The following is a 22,804-nucleotide window of genomic DNA, read 5'->3' on the forward strand; positions in this document are numbered from 1 at the left end:
CAAGGAATGCCACTTTCTCAAGCCAAAATTCACACTTGCTAAATTTAGCATAGAGTCGGTGGGCTCTCAATTTTTCTAATACCACCCGTATATGTTGTTCATGCTCCTGAACACTCTTGGAGTAAATAAGTATGTCGTCAATAAAGACTACGACAAACTTATCTAACTCATCCATAAACACCTTGTTCATGAGGTTCATGAAGTAAGCAGGTGCATTGGTCAATCCAAAAGACATTACAGTAAACTCAAACTGACCATAACGGGTGACAAAGGCTGTCTTCGAAATGTCGCTCTCCTTGATCTTGAGCTGATGGTACCCTGACCTTAAATCTATCTTGGAGAAATACTTGGCTCCTTTCAGTTGGTCGAATAGATCATCTATCCTGGGGAGGGGGTACTTGTTCTTAATGGTAACCTCATTTAGTGCACGATAATCTACGCACATCCTCATACTCCCATCTTTCTTCTTGACAAAAAGTACAGGGGCTCCCCATGGGGATGAGCTAGGCCTGATAAAGCCACTCTACTACAATTCTCCCAACTGTTTCTTCAATTCGGCTAACTCTGAGGCTGCCATCCTATAGGGTCTCTTGGCTATAGGAGAGGTTCCGGGGAGAAGGTCAATTACGAACTCTATGTCCCTATCTGGGGGCATTCCAGGTAGCTCCTCGGGAAAGACATTCAGGTATTCGCTCACTACTGGGACTTCTTCTATGGTCTTGGTCTCCATACTAAAAACCATGGGGTCTGGACCACTTCCTCAAGTGTGACAGGTCACTTGCACACCATCCCGATTGGTTAGGTGCACTACCTTATCGGCACACCCTATATGTCCGTCATGCAGGCTCAACCAGTCCATTACAAGAATCACATCTATCCCCTTAGACTTAAGTACTACTAGATCCGCTAGAAATTCTACCCCACTTAAATTGATCCTTACCCAGGAACAACCTAGTCGACACTGAATGTCGGCTCCAGGAGTCCGGGTTAATAGGGGTAACTTTAGTAGTACTGTAGGTATATGGTGTTCTTCCACAAAACTTGAGGATATGAAGGAATGTGATGCTCCAGAATCAAAAAGTACTGTTGCCAAGACTGAGCTGACTAGAAACTCACCGAGTACCACGCCCTGAGCTTCGCGAGCTTCTTGCACGCCGATGTGGTTGACACGAGCTCGTCTGAATGATGGCTGGGGCGACCTCGTCTGCTGGCTGTTGTTGTTGCCGGGGTTGTTGTTGTTGCGGACTGGCACACGGTTGGCTCCTGATAATACGGCCCTGGGCCCAGCTACAGAGTTGGAGAAGGCTGATGCTGCTGGCTTGTTGGCATGGGGGCAATTGGCAATGAAATGCCCTGGCTCTCTGCAGTTGAAGCATGCCCTACTGTTGCCAATGACTTGGCTGGCGCTGCTCTGTGGGGCCTTGGCAGGGTTCTGGCTCCTGAACGGGGCAGCGGTCTGGTGGGAACCGGGTACTTGGGACTGAGTCCGATAATGCATGGGAGCTTGGGATCTGGGCAAGGGGTGACCGAAGCTCCTTGGCTTCTAGAATCGGTCCTACTGGTGCGTCTTGCTCTCCAGGAATCGACGCTTGTTGTCCCTCCGCTCTTCTGCTTTGGCCCTCTCAGTCAAGATGGCCATGTTCATCAAGGTGTTGAAGTCGGGGTAGATCTGAGGAGTGAGCAGGGTCCTCAGTTCCGCGTTCAAGCCTTTCTTGAACATGTCCTGCTTCTTCTCATCCTTGTCCACAGCCACTCCATGAACTGGAAGGTGTACTCCTCCACAGATCTTTTTCCTTGGCGGAGTTCGCGGAACTCATCCGCCTTGCGCTTCATGGTGGCTGCGGGGATATGGTAGCGACGGAATTCCGTCACGAACTCATCCCAGGTGATAGTGGAGGCATCCTGGGCGGTAGAGCAGTAATTCTCCCACCAGGCTAGGGCAGTTCCGGTGAGCTGGTGGGCAGCCAAGAGAACCTTGTCCCTGCCCTCGCAACCAAATGGTTCTAGCTTCCTCTGGATGATGCGCAGCGAGTCATCTGCGTCCAGAGGGTTGACGGACCCGCCAAAAGTGGGTGGCTTGGTCCGAAGGAAGTCCATCAACTTCTCATTCATGTTCTGCCCGCGGGGCCTCTGGCGGGTGACTGCGTTGGCCAGAGCTTCCAGCAGAAGGGTCTGGTTGTTCATCACTTGAACCAGATCAATAACTGGTGGGGGTGGTGGCTGCTGTGTTCCCACTTGGCTTTCTCCCCTTCCTTCTGGCTGGCTCACTTCCTGTTCCTCAGGAAGCACTACCGGAGGCGGTTCTTGCCTTTCTAGCTGCCTCTCAGCACTGGGGGTGGCATAGGCCTGACTTGGGGAAGTCCTGGTGGCACGCTTGGGCGGCATCTGCAGATTGAGTGGGACTTTATGAGAGTGGGATTTGGATTTTAGTGATCTTTAAAGTGGTTATTTCGTATTTTCGAAGAGACAGAATCCACCTCCTGTCAACAAACACACAGACTAACAAGCAACAAACACAAGCGATTTTATTTATTTTGCCTGGGGGGGTACAACACTATTGGGGTAGGGCCAAAACACATACTACACGACCGGTTACAACAACACAACTGAAGGGGGGGGGGGTACAACTCTAAACTGTGGATCATGACGGCTTCATTCCCTGGGCAACTTTGGGCTGGTACACTACTCACGGGGTGAGTCTTCTCCCTGGACTGAGTGGTCTTCTAACGGAATGAGGAGGCATGGCACTTCATCCTTTAGAGTCCTACCCGTTGGAGGGGGTTCTGGCGCCTCTCCATCTGACACCTCGGAGTTCCTTTCCGAAGGCGGTGGTGCTGGGGTGGCATCCGGGCTCTTCCGTTTACTGGACCCTGGGGCGATGGGAATTCCTTCAAGGATCGGGGCCTCTTCATCCTCGATGGCCGCCATCCTCCTTCTGGCACGAATGGTGAGGTGGGCATCCTTCAGTTCCTTGGAGTGCCGATCCTCAGCCTCCTTGAGAGCCTCAACGGCAATGGCCTCGTTGCTTTTGGCGGCTGCGGCTCGAGCTTCGGCGGTGGCTAACTTCACTTGAAGCCTCCTCACCATAACCTCTGCGTCCTCAGCCCTACGAGTCTGCTGCTTCAACTTAGCAGCATGCTCGTCGTAGAGCTCGTCCAAGGTGAGAAGGTAGGCAGCCATATGGAGTACAGTGGGGTCGTCCTCGCGCTGTCCACGTCCTTCCAAAGTTCTCACCCGGGCCAGCCATACCGGGCGGTTCTTCTTGACAGGCGGGTACAACCTCATCGGAGTGCGGCCGATGTGCCTCTCATAGATTTGGCATAGGAAACGGAGGGCTTTCCGAGCTGCCACTTGATAAGTATCCTTGTGCCGGAAGCCAGTGGCGGTCACATTCCAAGGCTGGATGTCGGGGTAGCGGCTACTCCGCCCGATGTAGATAATCATCTCACATCGAGGGGTTTCGCGGTCCTTGTACTCTCTGCTGGTGTACTCCGGATGCCCGTAGATTCCGAGGCGGTCCATGCAGGCGAACAACAATCTGGGAAAACCGGGCTCCTCCAGGCAGTGGTTATTGACTCATCCTTCCTCGGCCATCTGGAAAAGAACCGGGGGTGCAAATTAGTTTTGCAATAGAGCAGAGGTAGGCAGAAATTTTATAAATCTTTTATTTTGGTCAAAAGGGCTAATCCGGTCCTAAGGTCGCGTCCTATAGCCAACGACGGCTCTGATACCACCTGAAGCATCCCCACATAAGTAGAGACTAAATGTGATACAAATATCAGTCCGAGGAGGCTGATAACACATTTATTCGACAGATAATTCAGTTACTGTACAACTCCCGAGGGAGTGGGCGTGAAAGCCACGCAGCGATAAGAAGTAAATAAACAACAGCGGCTAACCATGCGACTGCCAAAAGATAGCACTCGGGACTACACAGCAGCAGCAGCATCTTGGAAAGGCCAACACCACAGGCAGCGTTAGGTGCGGACACAACCTCTATTCAAGGTCTTCGGCGATGAAGTCTGGGTCTTCCTCTGTAGTAACGAAGCAAGGGTGAGTACGAACGTACTCAACAAGTCCAACCCCATCCACGGAGGGGGATACAAGCAAGTATATGCACAGGATATATCAAGAATAGGCTAGGGTTTATTTGCAACAAAGCTAGATTTTCAACACATGCATGGGCTCGTTTTCAAACAAGTTTTTGTAAAGCTTTTCTTTAGTACCCAAAACATTAAGTGGGGTTGATCCTACCCAATAGGATCCAAGTTTTTATTGCTATCGGACTCCCCGTCCGCCATAGCCCACGGCACAACTGCCGGACACTTCCAAAATCCAACACACACACACGCACGCGACATCCATGCCCAAGTGCTAGTTATGTGACCAAGCCGTAACTCATCCAATGTACACACACACGGCTACCCGGATAGGTTTTAACTCTGCAGAGGTTGTACACTTTTCCCACAAGTAGGGTACCGCAGCACGATCACCTTAGTGCCGGTGCGGATCCTAACAAAGCCATTACCCACCTTAGCTAAGACTGGCTAGCCCTCACGGGAGCACCCAAGGGGTTCACGGCTCATCCACGAGACCGTAACCGGGACCTAAGTCACCAAGATCTTACTCCTTTTCCATGGGCTCCCGTTGCTCACCAGCACCCCTAAAGACTAGCAGTTCAGCTACTGGGATTTATGCTAAGCCGTTGCCCATACAACGGTCGAGTGGTTGCACGATGGTTGAATTAGGCAAGATGACACATCAACTCGGTGCTTAACCACGACAAGATGGATATCTCCCGACATTGCTCAACCACCAAGGTACGAGCACATCACCCTGGCATCCCACACAAGGAATACCCATCCATCCTGTCTACACATCCTTTTTCCTTTGAACCCAGAAAGCCATTTTCCTTACTTGCACACACACACATTTATTTTCCAAAAACATCATTGTAGTAGTGATTGAAGTTTAAGTAGCAATTCCCTAAGCATTCTAGCGGTGGCTATCAACCAAATAGAGCGAATCATATTTAGAGACAACCATAGGATAACAAGAAATGTTCATAACAATCAAGAGGTGGCTATCCAACCATATCTTGCGATGAAATAATATGCATTTTGTAAAACAGGCCAATAGGTTGTGTTTGAAAAACTAGGTATTAAATATGCATCAAAGGGTGAGATTGGACTTGCCGTCTTCAAAGCCTTTCGGGAGTTCCGGCTCGTGCTGCTGATTCTCAGGCTCGGGCTCGTGGTCAAACTCCTCCTCGGGATCCTCCTCGTGCAATCCGCGATCTACGGCACACACAAACGGACACGCAAATAAATAAAAGAAAGATCGGTTTTTAACCGTGAGCTCCGAACAGAAAATGTGAACGGAAAATAGGTAGAAAGATTATTTTTGGGAAATTTGGATATGGATCGGCGAAAGTATTCTGGAGGATGAAGTGGTGAAATTTGGGATTAATTAGAGGAAGTTTGGCGCATGAAATGACGGGTTAAACATGAATTAGGGGCTTAAATGGAGGTTTAGGACTGATTTATAATAAACTAGGGACCTATTTATAAATACTTTTGGAGGTGGAGGGGATTATCCACGAATAGGTTTATGAGAGTGGTGGAAGGACTGTTTCGCGAATAATAGATTCCTTGGGGTTAGATCGGAAAGGAGGGGTTTCTTCTTCACTTCTCTCTGTACCGGAACAGAGGAGATGGGAAGGAGGGGTGGCCGGCCTGGGGCGGCGGCCCAGGCTTGCCAGCAGCGAGGGGAGGCGGCAGGAGAGGCTAGAGGAGGCCGTGAGGGCTCCATTTTGCCCGATACCTTGGAGCTTCGGATAGGGAAGGGGCGGCCGACGGTGGTTCGGTGGAGGCGGCGGCGGTTGGCGCTCGGGCGGCGGAGGTACTGGTGGCAGCGGCACTTGGCGAGTGGTGTAGGTTGGGGTGGCAAGCTGGGCGGTGGTGGAGTGGCAAGGGAGGCCGGGCGAGCAGCCCTTTTTATAGGCCGGCGAGGGGCGGCCGGCGGTGGGGGACCGGGCGGCCGGCAGTGTGCGGCGTGGGGGTGGGGGCCGGGCAGGCTAGGCCGGCGGTAGGGGCTCGGGCGCCGGAGGAGGGCATCGCGGGGAGGGCGGCACGGCAACGGTGGCGTGCGGCGGGTGGCACTGGAGGAGAGGTAGGGGCCGTCGGCGGGCGGTGTTGAGCGGGGACGGAGGTGGGGCCGGCGCAGGAGGGGCGCGGGAAGGGGTCGGCGGGGTCGGGCGGTGCGGAGCGGGGCCGGAAGCGGGGTCGGCCGGTCCAACAGGGAGAAGGAAGGTGATCTGGTTTTGTTTCGGTGGAAACTCCCTTTGCCCGCGTCGTGAACCCCCCTGGGTCACGACCCTCCGGGCCAACTCCGGACCCCCCCCCACGCATACCGCGCCCTTCCCCACGCACCCCGTGCCCGCTTTTCATATCCGTATCTCTCTTTCTTTGTTGAATTTGTGTGCCTACTCATTCAATTGTTGCTGGTTACTTGTGTTTAATCTCTTGTTTCTCATTTTTCTTCTAACCCTAGTTTTCGCCGCCACTGTTCCGCTGCTCGCCAATCCTACCACGCCGCACCCACTGCCCCCCTTCGCGACAACTGCACCGCGCCATCCCACCCCTCCGATCGCCCCCTTCCCTGTCCAAAAAAAAAAAGATAGAAAGCAATCAAAAAAAAGGAAAGTGCAAAAAAAAGGAAAGAAGCAAAAAAAAATCCAACAGGGAGAAGGAAGGTGATCCGGTTTTGTTTCGGTGGAAACTCCCTTTGCGCGCGTCGTGAACCCCCTGGGTCACGACCCTCCGGGGCAACTCCGTACCCCCCCCCCACGCATACCGCGCCCTTCCCCACGCACCCCGTGCCCGCTTTTCATATCCGTATCTCTCTTTCTTTGTTGAATTTGTGCGCCTACTCGTTCAATTGTTGCTGGTTACTTGTGTTTAATCTCTTGTTTCTCGTTTTTCTTCTAACCCTAGTTTTCGCCGTCGTCGTTCCGCTGCTCGCCAATCCTACCACGCCGCGCCCACCGCCCCCCCTCGCGACAACCGCGCCGCGCCATCCCACCCCTCCAATCGCCCCCTCCCCTATCCAAAAAAAAAGATAGTAAGCAATCAAAAAAAAAGGGAAGTGCAAAAAAAAGGAAAGAAGCAAAAAAAATCCAACAAGGAGAAGGAAGGTGATCCGGTTTTGTTTCGGTGGAAACTCCCTTTGCGCGCGCCGTGAACCCCCCTGGGTCACGACCCTCCGGGGCAACTCCGCACCCCCCCCCACGCATACCGCGCCCTTCCCCACACACCCCGTGCCCGCTTTTCATATCCGTATCTCTCTTTCTTTGTTGAATTTGTGTGCCTACTCGTTCAATTGTTGCTGGTTACTTGTGTTTAATCTCTTGTTTCTCGTTTTTCTTCTAACCCTAGTTTTCGCCGCCGCCGTTCCGCTCCTCGCCAATCCTACCATGCCGCACCCACCGCCCCCCCTCGCGACAACCGCGCCGCGCCATCCCACCCCTCCGATCGCCCCCTTCCCTGTCCAAAAAAAAAAGATAGAAAGCAATCAAAAAAAAGGAAAGTGCAAAAAAAAAAAGAAAAGAAGCAAAAAAAATCCAACAGGGAGAAGGAAGGTGATCCGGTTTTGTTTCGTTGGAAACTCCCTTTGCGCGCGCTGTGAACCCCCCTGGGTCACGACCCTCCGGGGCAACTCCGCACCCCCCCCCCACGCATACCGCGCCCTTCCCCACGCACCCCGTGCCTGCTTTTCATATCCGTATCTCTCTTTCTTGGTACATTTTTCTGAGGTTCGCCTTACTCTAGAGAGAGAGAGAGAGAGAGTGTGTGTGTGCCGCAATTTGCTGTTTGAGATCCTCTGTGTTCATATTATCAGTTTTGGGGCACCCTGCAAAGGAAAACAAAAAAAACAGAAAAACAAAAGAGGTCCGCCCTCTCCACCTTGGCCATTTCTTTGCCTCTGTTCTTTCGGTTTCTCTTGTTGCCAGCAACTCTTGTTACGTGTTTGGCACTATATTTCAACTTTGCATTATTGTTTGATTGTGCTAATCCTTCATTTGAGTGCAGCCTTCCCAAAACTCCACATAGTTCTACGACGAGCAGCTTTTGTTTCTCCAAGCAATCGCTCCTCCAATCTTTCACGAGTTCCACTGGTTGGTTGCAGTTCACCCCTGTGTGCGTGGTAAGAACGGATAAGAATTTGATAACAGCACTAGTGTGAGCGCCTTGTGAGCCGTTGCACCCCTGTTTTGTCATCGGTTTTGTTCTTGTCTTTGCGCTAACCATGGCAGATGATGTCGATGCGGGGGCTAACCAGCTGCAGGGCATACGGACACAAGTTGAAGGGCTTGTCACGGACATTCAGATGATTCATGAACGGCTGGACTCGACGATCTCCTCGACGACCGAGCGGTGCGATCAGCTAGACCTTGCACAGACGGCCGCTAAGGCCACCCTCGACACAATTGTGGCACGCCTTGATGCATTGCACACAACAGTCACAGAGTGGCAGCAGGGTTATGGTGGTGACTCGGACCAGGACAATGGCGACCGCCGAGGCTGTGCCCGCCGCGTGCCACGCTGTCCCGGTAATGATTCCTTTTCCAAGATTAAATTTAAAATTCCACCTTTTAATGGCAAATATGATCCTGCTGCATATTTTGATTGGGAATTAGAAGTTGAACTTATGGGTTATTGGAGGAAAATGACGCTGCTATGGCACGTTTTTGTGGTGGTTTGAACCGCGAAATTCAGGATATACTTGATTATAAGGACTACACAGATATGACAACATTATTTGAATATGCTTGCAAAGCTGAACGTGAAGTGCAGGGACGCTGATCGAAGACATATTCTAACTCTTTTGCAGGAAGAAGCTCGACATCCAACTCCGCACCTGCTCTCCCTGCGCCACCCACGCCCACCACTACACCGCGCGAGAGAATGGCCAAACCTGCAAGCGCTGCCCCTTCCACAGGCGTCGCTCCTCCCACAGGCCGTACACGAGATATTCAGTGTCATCGTTGCAAAGGATTTGGCCACGTGTTTCGGGACTGTCCAAACAAGCGCACTTTGCTTCTTCGTGACGATGGTGAGTACTCTTCCGCTAGTGATTCTGAAGATACTCAACATGCGATGCTTGCCACTGACCATGCAGCTATGGAGGTCCATGTCAACCCAGGTGACGCCGATAGGTATGAAAGTCTTGTTGTGCAGCGTGTTCTTAGTACACAGGTTGCTCCGTCCGAGAAGAATCACTGACACACTCTTTTCCATACCAAGGGCGTTGTGCAGGAGCGGTCAATTCGCATCATCATCGACAGCGGCAGCTGCAACAATTTGGCAAGTACCACACTGGTTGAAAAGTTGTATTTACCCACTCGTAAGCATCCAAATCCATATCACATTCAATGGCTTAATGATGGTGGGAAAATTAGAATTACTCGATCAGTCCGTGTTCCTTTCTCCATGGGTGCTTATTCTGATTTTGTCGATTGTGATGTTATTCCCATGGAAGCATGCTCTCTGTTACTTGGGCGACCTTGGCAATATGATACTGATAGCTTGCATCATGGTCGTTCAAATCACTATTCTTTCATGTTTAAGGGTCAGAAAATAATTATACATCCAATGACACCTGAACAAATTCTTAAAGATGATCTTGCTAGAGATGCTAAAACTGCTAAACAACTTGAACCATCGACCTCTGTTAATTCTGAAATCAAGTTGAATGCTCCTGTTTTGCTTGCTACACGTGCTGATTTTGATGAGTTACGCGATGCTCCTTTGCCATGCTATGCCCTTATATGCTCTAGTGTGCTCGTTTCACTTGATGATGCACCATCTTTTGATATTCCCCCTGCGGTTGCTAACATTTTGCAGGAGTACGCTGATGTCTTTCCAAAAGATTTGCCACCGGGACTCCCACCACTTCGTGGCATTGAGCACCAGTTCGACCTCATTCCCGGCGCACAGCTTCCGAACCGCGCACCGTACCGTACAAATCCGGATGAGACGAAGGAAATCCAGCGCCAGGTACAGGCGTTGCTTGACAAGGGTTATATTCGTGAGTCTCTTAGCCCTTGCTCCATTCCCGTGTTACTTGTTCCAAAGAAAGATGGCTCATGGCGTATGTGTGTAGACTGTCGTGCTATTAATAACATTACCATTCGCTACCGATACCCTATACCACGCCTTGATGATATGCTAGATGAGCTTAGTGGTGCCATTATTTTCACTAAGATTGATTTGCGTAGTGGCTACCATCAGATTCGCATGAAATTAGGTGATGAATGGAAAACGGCTTTTAAAACAAAATTTGGGTTATATGAATGGTTGGTTATGCCGTTTGGTTTGACAAATGCTCCCAGCACATTTATGCGTTTGATGAATGAAGTTCTGAGGCCCTTCATAGGATTGTTTGTAGTTGTCTATTTTGATGATATCCTCATTTACAGCAAGTCTATGGAAGAGCATTTAGATCATTTGCGTGCTGTTTTTGATGCGTTGCGTGCGGCCCATTTATTTGCTAACCTCGAAAAATGCATGTTTTGCACACAACGTGTCTCGTTTCTTGGCTATGTTGTTACTCCACAGGGCATTGAGGTGGATAGCAGCAAGATCGATGCCATTCGGGCGTGGCCTACACCGACGACGGTCACACAAATTCGAAGCTTTCTTGGCCTTGCAGGTTTTTATCGCCGGTTTGTTCGTGATTTTAGCTCCATTGCAGCGCCTCTACATGAGCTTACAAAGAAGGATGTTCCCTTTGCTTGGAGTGATTTGCAAGAGGTTGCGTTCAGCACCTTGAAAGATAAGTTAACCAATGCTCCTCTCTTGCAGTTGCCTGATTTTACTAAAGTGTTTGAGCTTGAATGCGATGCTAGCGGTATTGGGCTAGGTGCTATTTTGTTACACGAGGGAAAACCGGTTGCTTACTTTAGCGAAAAATTAAGTGGTGCTAGCTTGAATTATTCTACTTATGATAAGGAGCTTTATGCTTTAGTGCGTACTTTGCATACTTGGCAGCACTACCTTTGGCATCGCGAGTTTATAATTCATGCTGATCATGAGGCTTTAAAACATATTCGTACCCAAACAAACCTGAGCCGTCGTCATGCTAAATGGGTAGAATTCATTGAGTCTTTCCCTTACATTATTAAACACAAGAGCGGGAAGGAAAATGTCATTGCTGATGCTTTGTCTCGTCGCTATACCATGCTGTCACAGTTAGATTTTAAAATCTTTGGCTTGCAAACTGTGAAGGATCAATATGTGGACAATGCTGATTTTAAAGATGCTTTCGCCCATTGTATTCATGGCAAACCATGGGGCAAATTTCACATACAGGACGGGTTCCTGTTTTGCGCTAACAAGCTATGTGTTCCAGCTAGCTCGGTTCGTCATTTGTTGTTACAGGAAGCGCATGGAGGCGGTCTCATGGGGCACTTTGGCGTCTACAAGACGCATGAAGTGCTGGCTGCCCGCTTCTTTTGGCCCCGGATGCGCGTTGATATTGAGCGCCTTGTTGCACGCTGCACTACTTGCCGGAAAGCTAAGTCACGATTGAACAACCATGGTTTGTACATGCTTTTGCCTGTTCCTACTGCCCCTTGGCTTGATATTTCTATGGACTTTGTTTTGGGATTGCCTAGAACTAAGAAGGGGAGGGACAGTATTTTTGTGGTTGTTGATCGTTTCTCCAAAATGGCTCATTTTATACCTTGTCATAAGACTGATGATGCTAGCAATGTTGCTAAACTGTTCTTTCACGAGATTATTCGTTTGCATGGTATTCCAAATACAATAGTCTCTGATCGTGATGCTAAGTTTCTCAGTCATTTTTGGAGATCACTGTGGAATAAAATGGGAACTAAATTGCTGTTTAGCACCACTTGTCACCCTCAGACTGATGGACAAACTGAGGTGGTTAATCGAACCTTGTCCACCATGCTTAGGGATGTTTTAGATAAACACTTGAAACGTTGGGAAGATTGCTTGCCTCATGTTGAGTTTGCTTATAATCATGCAACACATTCTTCTACAAAGATGTGTCCCTTTCAGGTTGTTTATGGTTATATTCCTCGGGCGCCTATTGATTTGTTTGCGCTTGATGCCGAGGACGCCCCACACATAGATGCCGCTGCACATGTTGATCAAATGATTAGCTTGCCTGAGCAAACTCAACACAACATTGCTGCTACTAATGCTAAATATCACGTTGCGGGTAGTAAAGGGAGAAAACATGTTACTTTTGAACCGGGTGATCTGGTTTGGTTGCATTTGCGAAAGGATCGTTTTCCTACCTTACGTCGTTCTAAATTGATGCCACGTGCTGCTGGTCCTTTTAAAGTGCTAACCAAGATTAATGATAATGCTTATATCCTTGACCTGCCTGCGGAGTTTGGTGTTTCCACGAGTTTTAATGTTGCAGATTTGAAATCGTATGCGGGCGAATATGAGGAGTTGCCGTCGAGGACGACTTCAGTTCAAGAAGGGGAGGATTATGAGGACACCACGAGTACATCTACACCAGCAGCACCTCAGGCGCCTCCAGTTGCTCCTCCACCTCAGGCGCCTACAGTTGATCATCCAGTTGGGCCAATCACTCGGGTCCGTGCGAGAGAATTAAACTTCATCATGCTGTTAAGGAACGAAGGCCCAGCGGAATAAGAAGATGGCCCAACAGGGCAGCCCAGGTGGGCCGCCTAGGGTTGGGAGCCGCGGCCCTCCCCCTGGTCGCGCGCGCCTCCCCTCCTGCCGTGGCGCCTCCTCCGGACTCCAGGGGCTGCGCCCCCTTTATTTAGTCGGAGTCCCTTTTGTTTACGACTTGAGTTTTGTTTTACATCTAGCTTTAGCTACTCTCGAACACGCGCAAATACGCGTTGTCCTTGTGTGATTCAGAACTCCACCTTCGAGTGATATTTAGATTGCTCACCTCTTTTTCTTGTTCGTTCTTCGATTGCGGACAGGAATCGATCTTCGTGATCAGGCTGATCTTGCGCTGGCAAGGTTGGTAACCACAGGAAGTTGGTTCAGCGATTGCATTGGCGCTTCGGGTTCGCTCGTCGTAGTCGGATCGTGAGGGTCTACTTCCACCAAGTCGAATTTATCTCCACTCACCGAAAGATCGGGCACTCTGACTCTATCAAGTGCTTTGAGAGAAGTGAAGAACACCACAGCCCCATTCTTTGTGCTCTTGCACAAGGAGGTCCTACTTTCAACTACCGATTTACCTTCATCGCTGCCTAGTGTTGTTCTTGATCTCTTACAGGACTTCAAAGATGTTTTTCCCGATGAGGTACCAGCTGGACTTCCTCCACTTCGTGGAATTGAGCATCAAATTGATTTGGTACCAGGTGCTTCTCTTCCAAATCGTCAAGCCTACCGCACCAATCCCGAAGAGACAAAGGAAATTCAGCAACAGGTAAAAGAGCTTTTGGACAAAGGGTATGTTCGTGAATCCTTATCACCATGTGTTGTTCCTGTTTTGTTAGTTCCAAAGAAAGATGGCTCTTGACGTATGTGTGTTGATTGTCGTGCTATCAATGCTATAACTGTTCGATATCGTCATCCCATTCCAAGGTTTGATGACATATTAGATGAACTGAGTGGTTCAACTATTTTCACCAAGATTGATTTACGTAGTGGTTATCATCAAATTCGAATGAAAATAGGTGATGAATGGAAAACAACATTTAAAACTAAATTTGGTCTCTATGAATGGCTTGTGATGCCCTTTGGTTTGACGAATGCTCCTTCAACTTTTATGCGTTTGATGAATCATGTGTTAAGAGCTTTCATTGGCAAATTTGTTGTTGTTTATTTTGATGATATCCTGATCTATAGCAAATCATTTGATGAACACCTTGATCATATCCGTCAAGTTCTTGCTATTTTGAGAGAAGACAAATTGTATTGAAACATTGCTAAGTGCACATTTTGCACAGACCATGTTGTTTTTCTTGGATTTGTTGTTTCTGCAGATGGAATTCAAGTTGATGAAGAAAAGATTAAAGCAATAAAGGATTGGCCTACACCTACAAATGTGAGTCAAGTTAGAAGTTTTCATGGTCTTGCAGGTTTTTACAGGCGTTTTGTTAAAGATTTCAGCACCATCGCTGCACCCCTCAACAATTTGACAAAGAAGGATGTTCCATTCAAGTGGGGTGATGAACAAGACCAAGCCTTCAATGAGCTGAAAACAAAGCTTTGTGAAGCACCGCTGCTACAACTTCCTGATTTTGGTAAGACATTTGAGATCGAATGTGATGCAAGTGGTATTGGCATAGGAGGTGTACTACTTCAAGAAGGTAAACCTGTTGCCTACTTTTCTGAAAAGTTGAATGGTCCACATCTGAATTATTCTGTCTATGATAAAGAGCTTTATGCCTTAGTTCGAGTTTTGGAAGTTTTGCAACATTATTTGTTACCTAAAGAATTTGTCATACATTCTGATCATGAAGCTTTGAAATATCTAAAAAGTCAAGGCAAACTGAACCGTAGACATGCTAAATGGATTGAGTTCATTGAAACATTTCCCTATGTTGTAAAACATAAGCGTCTGATGCTTTATCACGGAGATGTGGTTTGGTTACACAATTAGATACAAAAGTTCTTGGTTTGGAATCCATTAAAACACTCTATGCAGCTGATTCTGATTTTAAAGAACCTTTCTCTCATTGCATTGCTGGAAAAGGCTGGGACAAGTATTATGTGCATGATGGTTTTTTATTTCGAACTAACAAACTATGCATTCCAGCCTGCTCGATTTGTCAAGTTCTTTTGCAGGAAGCACATGCTGGTGGCTTAGCTGGTCATTTTGGTGTCAAAAAGACATTGGACATGCTCTCCGATCATTTCTTTTGGCCACATATGCGACGTGATGTCCAGCGACATGTTGCACGTTGCATAATCTGCTTGAAAGCTAAGTCCCACCTTAATCCCCATGGTCTTTATACTCCATTACCAGTTCCGAATGTACCTTGGGAAGATATATCCATGGATTTTATTTTGGGGTTACCTCGGTATCAGAGGGGGAGGGATTCTATCTTTGTTGTTGTTGACCGATTTTCTAAAATGGCACATTTTATTCCATGTCATAAGAACGACGATGCTTCACACATTGCTGATTTGTTTTTCAGGGAGATCGTTCGTTTACATGGAGTGCCAAGGACTATTGTTTCAGACCGGGATACAAAATTTCTAAGCTATTTTTGGAAGACATTATGGGCTAAGCTTGGTACGAAGTTGTTATTTTCCACCAATTGTCATCCGCAAACCGATGGGCAAATTGAAGTTGTCAACCGTACCTTGTCCACCATGTTGCGTGCTGTGTTGAAAAAGAATTTGAAGCAGTGGGAAGACTGCCTTCCACATGTTGAATTTGCTTATAATAGGGCAGTCCATTCCACAACAAACTTTTGTCCATTTGAAATTGTTTATGGGTTTAAACCGCATACTCCCATGGATCTTTTGCCTTTACCATTGCAGGAACAAGTTAACATGGATGCATCAAAGAGATCAGACTTTATCAAGAAACTACATGATGAGACAAGGAAAAATATTGAGAAGAAATCAGCAGAATATGCAAAGCAGGCGAACAAAGGTAAGAAGGTTACATTCCAGCCGGGAGACCTTGTGTGGTTACATCTACGCAAGGATCGTTTTCCCCAACATCGCAAGACTAAGTTATCTCCTAGGGGTGATGGTCCGTTCAAGGTTCTCCAAAAGATAAATGATAATGCTTACAAAATTGAGCTGCCACCTGAATATTCCAATGTGAGTACAACATTCAATGTCAAAGACTTCCTTCCATTTCTTGGTGAGCCTGAGTCGAGGACGACTCCTTCTCAAGAGGGGGAGACTAATGAGGACATTCCTAGCATTCACTCATCTTCACCTGAAACTCCACTTGATATAGCTGGTCCAATTACAATAAATAGAGCTAAACAATTGGAGAAGGAAATTCATTCTCAGGTGAACGCTAACCTTATGTTTAATAATCAGTTTATGTTAAATGAGCATATGCTTTTGAGTTCTTGTTCCAATGTTCTTAGGAATGATGGAGTGTATGAACCAGCATGGGATGAAGATGGATTCAAGCCTCTGGACATTTGAACCAAGAAGCCTATGGTGTGCATGAATAAAATGGTGGTTCATCACCTTTGCATGGGAAGGCAACCAGAAGCTAGATGACTGACACATGGTATGAATTTCAAGCATCACCGTGGACAGAATACAAGGAGTTAGACGGTGTTCTATATGTGGATAGAAGCGTCTTCAAGTCTACTTTCTAGTCCATCAAACGGTTCATTATTTGGACTTCCCAATGAAGAGTTATGCTCATTTTAGTAACTGCTGCCAGAAGCTGAAAGACGCGCGAACCAGCCACGAAATCCACTAGTGCATGCGCATGCTGCCATTTACTCCAAGCTGAACGCCCCTATCTCTATATATATCTTATACTAGACAATGAAAGGTCAGATCTTGATTGGCTAAATTCAGAATACACAAACTCGTGGAGTTTTGTTTATGCGTGAGTCTTGAGAGGCTTGCAACACTTGTTCTTTCGATTCCTGAGGGAGTTGTAGAACGCCGAACTGCGGTTCATCCAGTTCGTGCCTTCATGTCTATAGGGCATGATTGCGTGGGCTGTTTCGTCGGTACGTGGAAGGGTGATTGTCTCGGTAGTTCGTCACGTGGACAGCCTCGCGGTGCACTGCCTCTTCACCAGGTCACGCAGCGACAAGTTATCAAGTTCGCGGATCCTACGAGAAGATCGGGCCACACAACTTGCTACACGCGTTGCATAGGCGTGTGCATATCATTGAGGAAAATGGGCCTCCATTTTACGGATATGTTCACCTCAATGAACTCTCCATTCTACGGGATTGCCCCAGGCAACGCAGGTGTACCCCTTGGCCAGGTGGTTTTTCCAGTTACCTTCAGGACCAAAGAACACTACCAGATAGAATACATCCGGTTTGAGGTAGCTGATTTCAAAACTTCATATCATGCTATCCTCGGAAGACCTGCCTTGGCCAAATTCATGGCCATCCAGCATTACGTGTTCTGGTGGAACCGCCCAAATTAACTTGGCTAAAATGCACTTTAGTCACCTAACACACGATCATGCACTTTAAACAAGCCAACTGGGTCGTCCGTTGGATTTCATCCGATAAACCACATACTCAAGATCGAGAAGCATTTCTCACACAAAGGTGAGTGGCTACAGAGATTACAATATTCCCAACGCAACAACATAGTTCAACATTTTATTACATCAGAGTTTTCGAAATTCAGACAAAGTTTGCAAGGTTGTAAACAATGAAGAAGTAAAATATGCGGAAGCTAAACATCGATACATAATACCATGGTGAAGTCGACCATGATATCAATCACCCGTGTCCTCGCCTTCCGAGGAGGGATACCACTCGACCGTCCAACCCAGAGGGAGCTGGGTAGGCCAAGTGACGCTAGCAGCCAAACTATCAACATTACTTGAAAAGTTATGCCACAAGTAAGGCTGAGCAACTAATACTCTGCAAGACTGACCCGACAGGTGATTACTACTTCACCAACTTCTATTTATGCAGGCTTTTTGGCTGTGGGTTTGTTTTTGCCAAAAGCGACTAAAGGTAGTCCTTACTTTCAATATTTTAGCCACAGGTTCTAATTTATTAACGAGTCTAAATTAGCAACTTATACTATATTGCAACCATTTTATGGAAAGGTTGCACTACGACCCTCCCATGGCAACCAAATTAGTGGTGTTGCAATCATGTGGTGTGGCATTAGCGGTGGATTCTTGTAGTGCAACAGAGGGGGCTATGAGCTGCGCGTGGTTGTGGCGGAGCTTGCGGAGGCGGCGGCCCGGTGCGGGGTGGTGCGGAGCAGGGAGCTCCATGGAGGGGTTCGAGTGGCGGTGTGTGGTGCGAGAGCAGAGGAGTAGAGCGACGGCGAGCTCAATGCAAGGAGCTACGCAAGCGGCGCATTGATGGTTTGCTTCGGAAGAATTTGTGCAACCTGATAAGAAGAAGTGGAATCAGCCTCTTCCATTGGAGCATCTGCAAAGGCACCTCCTAGAATCCAGTCATGAATGTTGTCATTTTCTTCTTGATCATCATCATCCATCATAACTCCTCTTTTCCTGTGCTTGGTCCAAACAAAATAGTTAGACATGAATCTAGAATTGTATATGTAGGCATGAATAGTCTTTTTAGATGAGTAATCCTTCTCATTTTTGCAATTTCTGCATGGACAACAAATGAAATGGACGGCAGTTTGTTGGATTCTGCCTGATCGAGAAAACCACGCAAGCCATTAATATACTCCATGGAACGTTTGTCTGCATTGTACATCCAATGCTGATCCATCTACAAAATACTGATCATCCATACAATTATAAATGAAACATAACAAATATGAAACAAATACCATTAAACTAAAATGTTGCTTTGTTTAGATAGAAATACAAAATTTAAATTTTAGACCCAAACAATATAATACACTATGAAGAATTCAAATGGCGTTGGTTCTCAACGACTTCGCTATGAAAGAGCTCCGATTCTACGAGGAAGGGGACTACTACCACTACCAGGGGCTCAAGCTCCACGAGGACGAGAGCTACTTTCAGTTCTAGGATTTTGGATAAGCACTCCCTGACAGTGCCATTGGTTCTCAGGGACTTGCGAGTATGCTAGAAATTTTGATCGAAGCTACTACTGTTTTTTTTCACACTCTAGCGCTGACTACCAGCTCAGAGAGAAAATATTGTTCTCAGCTCAGCATTTCCATGCCATTTCTTGTTCACAACGAAGCTCCTCTCAAGGTACCACGAACCTTTGTACTAAACCGTGCAAACAATCTTTCACTAGTACAAAAATTTATAGAATTCGTGTTCTTCATTACTTTCTCACGTAAAGGCAGACAAGCTTGGCTGCCTCTCTGAGGTTGACTCCACAAGTTTTGTAGCTTATTCTAAACATTACTAATTATGAACCTCTATTTCATCTTATTATCTCTATGTACCACAATTTATCTCGCTTACATTTGCCATAATTTATTTAGCTCATATTGAAAATTACTAAACTATGAAATTATTCCTCTAACCTCATATCAATATCTTTGACTAATATGAAATATAGCATCCAAAAAATTGTAGATATTCTAAAAATCACAAATATAAGCTCAAAATAACACATGCATATAAATGAAAAATTTCTCCATTGTACCTTATTCTAAAAATCACAAATTAATCTAACTTTAAAGCATAAAACTTAGTATACTAACCATATATCAAGGGAGGATGAAGTTTCTAACCTTTAGAACATTTGAATGAGTGAAATCTCCAAGAAATGATCTTTAATCCAACAGCACCTCCCCTATGGCGTCATGGATGGGTGAAGCTCGAGCTGTGGTAAATAGCTCAGGCAAGAGGAATAAGGAGGAGGATATATAGGAAGAAATTTAGTATCGGTTGGGGATACCAACTGGTACTAAAGGGTGCACTTTAGTACCGGTTGGTGCCCTCATCTAGTACTAAAAGCCCGGTGGCACATTAGTACCAGGTTGGGGCACCACATTAGTACCGGTTGGTACCCTCACCCGGTCCTAAAGGTCTGGTGGCACATTAGTACCGAGTGGGGGAACCAACCGGTACTAATGTGGACCCTTCAGTACCGCTTGGTACTAAAGGGGCTCACAGGGCCAGCTTGGGGAACTAGCTGTTAGGCCCGGTACGAGCTAAAATGCAGCCAGTACTAAGCCTCGGGATGAATGCTCAGTTTTCTAGTAGTGTTAAGACTGTGTTAGTTGTTGCTTAGTACCCACATTTCTTGCTATTGCTAAAAAGTAATGGGAGCGAGTATGTTTTGAGCCAAAACGATCTTTGAAAACTCTCCCTTTTGTACTTTGATCTCTCGATGACTGACTATGATGAACCTGTAGTTTGTTTCTTCTTATTAGTATTCTTATGTAGCAAGCCTAGTACCAGGGTGCTGTCTGCGTGCTTAAACACTAGTATGAGGCGAGGCCTGTTGCTATTCATATTTAAACGAGTATGTTGTAAAACTGCTACATTTGACTGCTTTTTTACTTGCTAATGTCATCTTGTTTACCTAGTAGTACAAATGTTCTTGAACAGTTCATAGCTGTGAGATTAATCTCGAGACTTTATTTACTATTCTATATGTGCATGTGTATTTTATTGATGATCTATTGCTGAATCACTTCTATGCTCTTCAGCGAAAGCAAGCGAGTGCAAATGCACTGCAGAAGACAAGCAGACAAAGACTCCGTGCTTGTGCGGGGCAGCAGTAGGCAATAGGGCAACAGTTTCAGACTTGTGCAGCTCAGTGGCAATCAGGTACAAATTCGATTGTCCTCCTATACTGTGTGCAATTTCGTCACTGTGACAGTCAACCATGATGAATTATAATAGCATATGATATGAACCCGCTAGAGTTGATTCCCGATCTTTCGATGAGAGAGGCGTGGATAACTCGATTGGTGGATGGAGATGACGTTCACGGCTCGACTACAGCCTTCCAAGCTGCGCCTTAGCAACCGATACACCACCTCCAATGGCTGCCGCGATCTTGTGGAGCGCGTCACCCGGCCACTAGGGCACTCGTCCTGCAAGCAATCGAAGAACAAGCAAGAACAAGTAGAACAAGCAACTCAATTGCAAATATGGAGATGAAAACTAATCTGAACTCATAGAGTTGGGGTTCCAAATCGAGTAGAATGGATGGTCTAGTCGACACACGCGTCTACAAGGAAGTAGCAATGGCTAAACTTACATCAAAACAAAACCCAATCTATTTGTGGCAGCTCTAATCCTTATTAATGCCTAGGAGGATGACCAGGAGGGTGTTGGGGTTGTGCTCCAACCCTAGGACATGTCCCTAATGGACCCAACTTGATACACGGCCCATTGGGCCAAAATAAGGCGACGCAACACCTGTGGATAGAAAACCTCTCGATAGTATTTTGATGATTGTGGCCGACTCAGAGAAGATGGATATTATTTCAGATCCATATGAAAATATACTTCATAAGGTTGATATGTTGAAAGTAATAGTGGGCCGAAAAAAATTGGATCGGCTTATGGGCCTATTTCACAAACGGGCCATGATGAGGTCCACGTCCACGTCAGCAGCCACGTCAGACGCCACATCAGCTGCCACATCATCAGCCACGTCAATAGACACGAGTCAGTCGCAACATCAGCAACCACGTCAGCAGTATCCTCCACATCATCAGCCATGTCACCTGTTGCTGACATGGTTGTTTGATCCATGATGAATATTTTCGTCACTAAATTCAGGCTTGGGCTAGGCTAAGCGGGCTTGAGGCTATTTTATGGCAAATTAGAAATGTCACGGATTGTATCGATATGTGACGATTATGGCTAAAATGTCACGAGGAGTAATTTTTGACGCTTGATACATGATGTTATGCGAAATCGTCACAGACACTGCTTTATGACGGTTTTTCAGTGATCTGTGATGAAATTTTTCTATCATAGATTAACAAGTTTCTTGTCATGGAAAGAAGGGGCTCGAAGTAGGGGCCATTGCTGGAGTTGCTCTCAAGCTGTTGTCTAGCTACTGCAGCTCCAACCAGCACTACTGAACATAGCCCATGTAATTAAGGGCATACTTGATTTGTGCCCCATCTAACTTTCCCAGAAATTGGTCATGACCAAATCGTGGGTGTTGCCAAATCGTTGGCAAAGTTTCATTTGGATCAAAGCCCTACCAAAGCTTTCCTATCAAATTTATCTTAATATGACATGTGGGGCCCACATGTTTGTTGGGGATCGCCTAAGAAAATGGTCACCCTCGAAGTCGCTCGAATTTAAATCTGTCCCGAGGTTACACAAGGGGTTGGCTTCGCGGGAAGGCTCCTGGCTTCGGGTACGTACCTAGGACTCCAACACCTGAAGTCGGGCCTGAAGCCAAGGAGGTGTTTGGTTTGTTTGCTAACCAAATAATCATGTCTCGGACACTCCAGCATGGGGGTTCCGAGCTGTTTGGCCATTTTGTGCAGGATAGGAAGGCGAACGTGGCCGAAGTCTAGGGAGGCTTCGGGGACGAGGCTAAGCCGGCCGAGAAATCTGAAGCTAAGCAAGTCTCTGGCACGAGGTCATGGAGCGTTGATGACGTGAATGACATGGGGAGTGTGATTGACGGAGCCATGTGAGAGCGCAAATCACGGCGCTGTCGGGTCGCAGGGAAAACATGACTCCCTAATGACCTTTATGTAAAGCATATACTGAGGATGTAGTTGTTGTGTAAGGGTAAAGATGTAATGTAAAAATACCTTCTGAGCACTATAAAAGGGGAGCCCTGCTCCATTGTAAGGGGACATTCATGATTCAAGTTGAGAGGCAGCCACAGGAGAGAAATTGACCGAGGCTAAGTACTTTGTTTGTTCGAAATCGATTGTGCCTTGATATTGCAAGAGTTCGAGACCCAACAATGTTATAATTTTTTTATGTCAAAATATAATCAAACGGCATCTTGTTTTGGTAGATTTAATTGTCAGGAGTATTAATCAAATACTATGGAAAAGGATTCAAGATCAGATAAGCCTTTCGGAAGATATTATCATACTCCGTAAATGAAACCCATCTAGGGGCGTTTGGTTCCTCGAGCTAAAATTTAGTCCGTATCACATCGAATATTCGGAGACTAATTAGGAGGACTAAATATGAGTTAATTATAAAACTAATTGCACAGATGGAGGCTAAACGGCGAGACGAATCTATTAAG

The 22,804-nt window shown here is 46.8% G+C and overlaps 1 protein-coding gene across 1 annotated transcript; it reads left to right on the plus strand.

The window, feature by feature from the left end:
• The first annotated feature begins 9,182 nt into the window (after positions 1-9,182).
• On the plus strand, positions 9,183-16,142 carry LOC140222822 (uncharacterized). The gene is made up of 7 exons (XM_072293954.1): positions 9,183-9,217; positions 9,839-10,441; positions 10,604-10,679; positions 11,097-11,621; positions 13,297-13,381; positions 14,009-14,418; positions 15,516-16,142. Exons 1-7 carry the CDS (start codon positions 9,183-9,185, stop codon positions 16,140-16,142), a joined length of 2,361 nt encoding a protein of 786 aa, XP_072150055.1.
• Positions 16,143-22,804: the final 6,662 nt, after the last annotated feature.

The sequence above is a fragment of the Setaria viridis genome, chromosome 5 (genome assembly GCF_005286985.2).
Source record: "Setaria viridis chromosome 5, Setaria_viridis_v4.0, whole genome shotgun sequence".
In the NCBI taxonomy this organism is placed as follows: Eukaryota; Viridiplantae; Streptophyta; class Magnoliopsida; order Poales; family Poaceae; genus Setaria; species Setaria viridis.

Coding starts and splice junctions, on each gene's coding strand:
- LOC140222822 (XM_072293954.1), top strand. CDS start 9,183: ATGGAGGTCCATGTCAACCCAGGTGACGCCGATAG. Junction 11,622..13,296: donor GTTTGTACATGCTTTTGCCT/GTTCCTACTGCC, acceptor GATCTCTTACAG/GACTTCAAAGATGTTTTTCC. Junction 14,419..15,515: donor ATAAAGAGCTTTATGCCTTA/GTTCGAGTTTTG, acceptor TTACCATTGCAG/GAACAAGTTAACATGGATGC.